Source organism: Silurus aristotelis, assembly GCF_946808225.1.
Source record: "Silurus aristotelis genome assembly, chromosome: 27".
In the NCBI taxonomy this organism is placed as follows: domain Eukaryota; kingdom Metazoa; phylum Chordata; class Actinopteri; order Siluriformes; family Siluridae; genus Silurus; species Silurus aristotelis.
In genome coordinates, this window is record NC_139600.1 from 17,257,099 (window position 1) to 17,264,598 (window position 7,500).

The window sequence follows — 7,500 nt, forward strand, 5'->3', positions numbered from 1 at the left end:
CTATCTATGGTGAGAAGAAAAGCACGAGGTGGATGCTCTACAGCAGGAGAAGACATCAGGTTCCTCTCCTGTCAGCCTGGGAACATTACTCTGAGGTTCACATGGTTATTGGCTCTCCTCACACTGGACAGGTTACGATCAGAACAAAACCTGCCAAAAAATCCAAACTGACTGTGAGCTGGAACCTGTCTGGTCATTCTCCTCTGAGATCTCTCAAGTCAGCAAGGTGTTCGAGGTGCAGATCTTTTTTTCACACGTCTGTGTGGAAATCCCAGCAGTTTCTGAAAACTGTGTGTGTGTGTGTGTGTGTACACTCTGTAGGCAGTACGTACCTGTGGGAGTTTCTGTTGGACCTGCTGCAGGATAAGAACACCTGCCCCAGGTACATTAAGTGGACTCAAAGGGAGAAGGGCATCTTCAAGCTGGTGGACTCGAAAGCCGTGTCCAAGCTGTGGGGAAAACACAAGAACAAACCCGACATGAACTACGAGACCATGGGCCGTGCCCTCAGGTGAACACACGCGCTATAGTTTGAGGGATTATGTGTGGAAGTTTAGGGTGTAATGAGGAGGGTGTGGGGGTTGAGGGTGTGACGAGGAGGGTGTGGGGGTTGAGGGTGTGACGAGGAGGGTGTGGGGGTTGAGGGTGTGACGAGGAGGGTGTGACGAGGAGGGTGTGGGGGTTGAGGGTGTGACGAGGAGGGTGTGGGGGTTGAGGGGGGGTGTTATGAGATTATATTTGACATTTTATAAAGATTTTTATGACAAATGAGATCCTACAAACATTTATCTGAGACTGTGTCTGATCCTTTTCTCCTCCCCCTGTGTGAGAGACACCTGCTAAACTCAGGTGTTCATTCAGACTCGATTCATACAGTCTGCATATTAATGAGCTGCAGATCAGTGAAGGCTTTTGTTCTACATGTTTGGATATTGATATTGAGTTAACATTCATATTGATGACCAGGAAGCAGACAAGCTCTTGTTTTACAGTCATGATCATTTATATTGATGTGCGGCCATTCCAATCTCCACACACACACACACACACACACACACACACACACACACACACACACACACACACACACACACTCACTCTTAATTTTTAAGCATTTCTCTTATAAAAACCAAACAGGCAATATAACCAATAACATGGTATAAAAGTGTAAAGGAGATTTATTGTAATTTACAGATGTAAAAGCGCATCTCTCTATGCAGATCTCCACGTCTCTGTTGTTGCTCCGCCCCCAAGAATATTTTCCACATCGCTGCTTTGTGCAAATCTCCCATAAAACTACTTTTTTGATTGTCCATTTTTTCCTTGTTTTCTTTTTTTTTTGTAAGCAAAGTGCAGTTAACACGTGGGGAATAAAATCCTCCCATATATTGTTAGAATCCTGCACTTATTGGCTACAATACATCCGTCATTTTGTTTCCATAATGTTATTGACTGGAAATAAAAGGTTTGAAATGAGAGGCGGCGCATAAAAAATGAGACACCTGCAGAGAGAGGAGACTCCACCCAAGATTTATACTCTCTTACTTTTTTATCATTTATTTTTTTTTTACTTTTTTGTGGTCTCAAGCGTTTTGTAACACTATATTCTACCAGACATATTAGTTTTTTACCAGCAAGATGTCGTTGTTTTTATGCGAAAGTTATTCTGAAATATATAAACACGAACACCAGCCAAAGTTCTGTGACGTAAACAAAAGAATAAACATCAAAATCACAACACTATTGTTTGTTTGGAGCAGAAATGCTTTACGGCATGTTGTTCACTGGACCCTCGTCTTTCCTAATAAACGGGGATTAGCAGCAGTGGATGTGTTTGTGACTCGTGAGATCTGAAATCGCTGCGTGAGACTCAGAGCGTTAGAATGATGTATAGTCATGTTTCTCTTCTCCATTATTATTTAATTAATGAATTCAACATTAACACCTGAGAACACTGGGGTATCGGTCACGCAGGCGCAACCCCAACGATTAAGAGGTTAATGGTGTAGGGATTATTGTGGTGTGAGGGTTTTTTGATGGTTGTCTCTACCTGCTCTGTCTGCATGTCTCTATCCTCACATAACACCCCCCCCCCTCCCCCCCTTGTGTCTGTAGGTACTATTATCAGAGGGGGATCCTGTCGAAGGTTGAAGGTCAGAGGTTGGTGTACCAGTTTAAGGAGATGCCCAAAGACATTATTGTGATTGATGATGATAAATGTGACACAGATGATCTGGGCGGGGCTTACGAACACGTCATGGCCGCCGACCTCTCCAAAACCTCCAGCATTCTGAGAGGGGCGGGGCCGATTATAAGTCCTGCCTCTTCCAAAGCCAAGCCCTCCACCACCATCACGCCCATCCAACGCATAGTGACCGTCTCCACGGCGACCGAGTCACCGCACACAGCGATTATTCCTAACACCAATGCACCCAGGTAGCGCGTGTGTGTAAATGTGTGTGCGAGCCTGTGAATGTGGCTGCGTGTGTGCGCGCCCGTCTGCACGTTTGTAACCTCTCCTTTGCCTGCAGGACTGTCCGAGTCGCTATGCAAGTCCCTGTTGTCATGACGACACCCCTGGGTCAGAAGATCTCGCCTGTCACCATCTCAACGGCGACCTCACCCCCGTCCAGTGTTACCACGGCAACCGGAGCCTCCACCCCAAAGGTTCTGATTCAGACGGTTCCAGCGGTGGAGAGCAGCGATAAGATCACGCTACAGCTCGCCAAAATCATCACCATCACCCCCATCACCCTCGCCCTGCCCCCAGGCACAGGCTCCACCCACCCTCACAGCCCCACCCCCAGCGGTCAACTTCCTGTCCACATACACGTTCAGTCTGACAATCACACCACACACACCGATCCCACCCAACAGGAAGTGGAGAGACACACACACGTCATAGCTCACACACACAGCTAAAGGGAGAGAAGCTCTCACACACACACACACACACACACACACACACACCAGTCAAACAGGAAGTGGACATACACACAGGAAGTAGTACTAGCACAAATTGTTGGAGCTAGACTGTCATGGAACACACACACACACACACACACACACACACACACACACAGTGAGACTGTTAAAGGGACCAGCGTGAGACTGCAGCTCACACTGAATAGCACTACATATCAGAGGAACACTACACACAACATGGGACATCAAACTGACTGTACATACCGAGGTGTGTGTGTGTGTGTGTGTGTGTGTGTGTGTGTGTGTGTGTGTGTGTGTGTGTGTGTATACTTAAATACACACGATTTTATACCTGTACAGAGAGTTATTAATTTTTTTTTCTTGCATTTGTGATGCAAAACCAGCATTTATGTTTGGACTGTCACTGTGATGATGTCACAGGATAGAGGGAACGGACTAATGAGGGAAAGGAATGAAAAAAGAAGGAAATGAGGGTTGAGAGAGGTGGAGGGAAGAAAAGGAAGTAAAAAAAGGTGTGAGGGAGAGTGTGAGCCCTGAACACACAGTTTATTATTATTATTATTTCTTCAGCTGTGTGTGTGTGTGTGTGTGTGTGTGTGTGTGTGTGTGTGTGTGTGTGTGTGTGTGTGTGTGTGTGTGTGTGTGTACCGAGCGCAGTATTAGACAGCTATTCAGATATAAGGCTGTTTTCAAGGTCAAAGTTCAATAAGCTGTTCACCATCCTCTCTTCCTTTTCTTTCCTCCTCTCTCTCTTGTGTGTGCGTGTGTGTGCGTGTGTGCGCGTGTGTGCGCGTGTGTGCGTGTGTGTGGGACAGCAGTATGATGATCATGTTTGAATATTGAACATTAGAATTGTACACTCTATTTTGTTGTACTCTGTATTCCAGTAGATTTTACTGAATTATAAACGACTGAATTCACCGCTGTCTCTCTCTTCACTGTCTCTCTTCACTCTCTCTCTCTTCCCTGTCTCTCTCTTCGCTGTCTCTCTCTTCCCTGTCTCTCTCTTCGCTGTCTCTCTCTTCCCTGTCTCTCTCTTCCCTGTCTCTCTCTTCCCTGTCTCTCTCTTCACTCTCTCTCTCTTCACTCTCTCTCTCTTCACTCTCTCTCTCTTCCCTGTCTCTCTCTTCCCTGTCTCTCTCTTCCCTGTCTCTCTCTTCGCTGTCTCTCTCTTCGCTGTCTCTCTCTTCACTCTCTCTCTCTCTTCCCTCTCTCTCTCTTCGCTGTCTCTCTCTTCACTCTCTCTCTCTTCGCTGTCTCTCTCTTCACTCTCTCTCTCTTCCCTGTCTCTCTCTTCACTCTCTCTCTCTTCCCTGTCTCTCCCTTCACTCTCTCTCTCTTCCCTCTCTCTCCCTTCACTCTCTCTCCCTTCACTCTCTCTCTCTTCCCTGTCTCTCTCTTCCCTGTCTCTCTCTTCCCTGTCTCTCTCTTCACTCTCTCTCTCTTCCCTCTCTCTCTCTTCACTCTCTCTCTCTTCCCTCTCTCTCTCTTCACTCTCTCTCTCTTCCCTGTCTCTCTCTTCACTCTCTCTCTCTCTTCACTCTCTCTCTCTTCCCTGTCTCTCTCTTCCCTCTCTCTCTTCACTCTCTCTCTCTTCCCTGTCTCTCCACTCTCTCTCTTCACTGTCTCTCTCTTCACTCTCTCTCCACTGTCTCTCTTCACTGTCTCTCTTCACCGTTTCTCTTTACTGTCTCTCACAATAACACACATCACAACACACTATAACAAGTCAAGTTTATTTCTATTGCGCTTTTCACAACACACATCGTCTCAAAGCAGCTTTACAGAATGTAACAGTGAAGGTGAAGGTGTGTGTTTATCCCTGATGAGCACCATGGAGACGGTGGTGAAGACAAAACTCCCTTAGATGTTCTGAGGAAGAAACCTTGAGAGGAACCAGACTCAAAAGCAGAACCTCATCCTCATGTGGGTGACATCAAGAGTGTGATTATAGTCTTTAAACACTACAGAACACTGGAGAGTGAGAACTAACATGAGCACTGGAGTGTGTGATTATGACTGATGATCTTTCTACAGTCTTATACAGTCATTATGGTTATAAAACCAGGAGCTACTGAGCAACTCATAAAATAACTCAACATCTGAGATCATCACAGATCCAACACCAGCTTCTCCATGCCAGAGCCTTTAAACACTCCAGGAGGTCCAGTGTCCAAACTCCACATGAAGTGGGATCCAATTGGCACTGTTACGTCTTTAGATGGTTCGAGATGTTTGCGAGTTCGGCATCTACTTCTTTAAAGGTCCATAATCTTCATGAGGTGGGACGTGACTGGAGCTGGAGGAACCTCAGGAAGCCTCGGGATGGGGAGAGAAAGAGAAGCAGTGGAGAGGAATTAGCGTAGCTGCTGTTCATGATATTAACAGCACAAGTTGATAATGTGATGTGATCAGATGTTCTGGAGCACAAGGTTATGATGTGATGTGTGTGATGTGTAGAACTCGCTACAAACATACGTCTTTAATCTGCACTTAAACTGGGAGAGTGTATCTGAACCCCCGAACACTGTCAGGTGGATTAGATTAAATTTGGTATGTTTAGATTAGATTAGGAATGTGTAGATACGATTAGATCTTTAATGTGTATTTTATTTTTAATTATGGATTTCTAGTTTAGATTGGTGATGTGTAGATTAGATTATAACCCAGTCATTAGTGTTCCTCAGGTCAGGTGACTCTGTGTCTCAAGTCCAGATAAATGTGGAGGTTTGTGTTATGAAGGTCATCCAGCGTAAAAAGTACCAAATCTAATATGCGGATCACAAATCAGAATTTCATAGCGGATCAGTCGAGGCCCGGATTACCAACAACCACCACACGTATCGGGAAGGAGAAGGAGAGGAGGAAGACGTCTACAGAGACGGCAGGGAAAGGAGAAGTGGAGGAGAGTGGAGGAGAAGGAAAGGAAAAGTGGAGGAGAGTAGAGGAGAAGAAGAGGAGGAAGACGTCTACAGAGACGGCAGGGAAAGGAGAAGTGGAGGAGAGTGGAGGTTCGGGTTGCTACTTTAAATGTTGGTACTATGACGGGTAAAGGGAGAGAGATAGCTGATATGATGGAGAGGAGAAAGGTAGAGATGTTGTGTGTTCAGGAGACCAAGTGGAAAGGGAGTAAGAGCAGGAACATTGGAGGTGTTTAAACTGTTTTATCATGGTGTGGATGGAAAGAGAAATGGTGTAGGGGTGATTCTGAAGGAAGAGTACAGTAAGAGTGTAGTGGAGGTGAAGAGAACAGAGGTGATGAGGAGGTGATGGTAGGTATGGTTTAAAGGAGAGGAATGTGGAAGGGCAGATGTTGGTAGATTTTGCTAAAAGGATGGAAATGCCAGTGGTGAACACGTATTTTAAGAAGAAGTAGGATCACAGGGTGACGTATAAGAGTGGAGGAAGGTGCACACAGGTGGACTATGTTCTATGTAGAAGATGCAACCTGAAGGAGATTGGAGACTGTAAGGTGTTGGTGGGGGACAGTGTAGCTAGACAGCATCAGATGGTGGTCTGTAGGATGGTTTTGGAGGTGAAGAAGAAGAGGAGGAGAGTGAGGACTGAAAGAAGAATAAGATGGTGGAAACTGAAGGAGGAAGACTGTAGTGTGAGGTTCAGGGAAGAGGTCAGACAGGGGCTCGGTGGTGGTGAGAAGGTGCTGGATGATTGTGGAACTACTGCAGAAGTGATGAGGGAGACAGTTAGAAAGGTTCTTGGTGTAACATCTGAAAATAGAAAGGAAGACAAAGAGACATGGTGGTGGAATGAGGAGGTGCAGGAGAGCAGAAGGAGAAAGAGGTTGGAGAAACAGAATTGGGATCGACAGAGTGATGAGAAAAGTAGGCAGGAGAACAAGGAGATGCAGCAGCAGGTAAAGAGGGATGTGGTGAAAGCCAAGGAAAAGGTATATGAGGAGCTGTATAAGAGGTTGGACACTAAGGAAGGAGAAAAGGATTTGTAGCGATTGGCCAGGCAGAGGAACCGAGCTGGGAAGGATGTACTGCAAGTTAGAGCAATAAAGGATGGAGAGGGAAATGTGTTGACTAGTGAGGAGAGTGTGTTGAGAAGATGGAGGGAGGATTTTGAGCAGCTGGTGAATGAGGAAAATGAGAGAGAGAGAGAGAAGGTTGGATGGTGTGGAGATGTGAAGCAGGATGTAGATAGGATTAGTAAGGAGGAAGTGAGAGCAGTGATTAAGAGCATGAAGAGTGGAAAGTCGGTTGGACCAGATGACATACCGGTAGAAGCGTGGAGATGTTTAGGAGAGATGCAGTGGAGTTTTTAAACCAGATTTTGTAAGGTGAGAAGATGCCTGAGGAATGGAGAAGGAGTGTGCTGGTGGTGTTTAATAGATCAGATTGGGATGTGTAGATTAGATTGGTCTGGAATGTATTCGTCACTTCATGACCACAGTTTACTGTCTTCTAACATTTCCTTCCATCAGGATGCACCAAGTCACAAAGCGAACATCTCAAACTGATTTCAGGAACATGCAGGAGTTTAGTGATCTTAATGGCTTTTCTTTTCTCAGATCTGAATCCAGTTAAACAC

The 7,500-nt window shown here is 45.7% G+C and overlaps 1 protein-coding gene across 7 annotated transcripts in view; it reads left to right on the plus strand.

Annotated features, from left to right (window-relative positions):
- The window catches only part of elf2b (E74-like factor 2b (ets domain transcription factor)), an 11,370-nt gene extending 7,504 nt beyond the window's left edge, over positions 1 to 3,866 (plus strand). For all 7 annotated transcript variants that reach the window (XM_083533115.1, XM_083533117.1, XM_083533116.1 and 4 more), the window contains 3 exons: positions 322 to 511; positions 2,116 to 2,436; positions 2,532 to 3,866. In XM_083533115.1, the coding sequence (XP_083389241.1) occupies positions 322 to 511; positions 2,116 to 2,436; positions 2,532 to 2,922 (902 nt within the window). In that variant the 3' untranslated portion in view covers positions 2,923 to 3,866. The remainder of the gene's footprint in view (positions 1 to 321; positions 512 to 2,115; positions 2,437 to 2,531) is intronic.
- Positions 3,867 to 7,500: the final 3,634 nt, after the last annotated feature.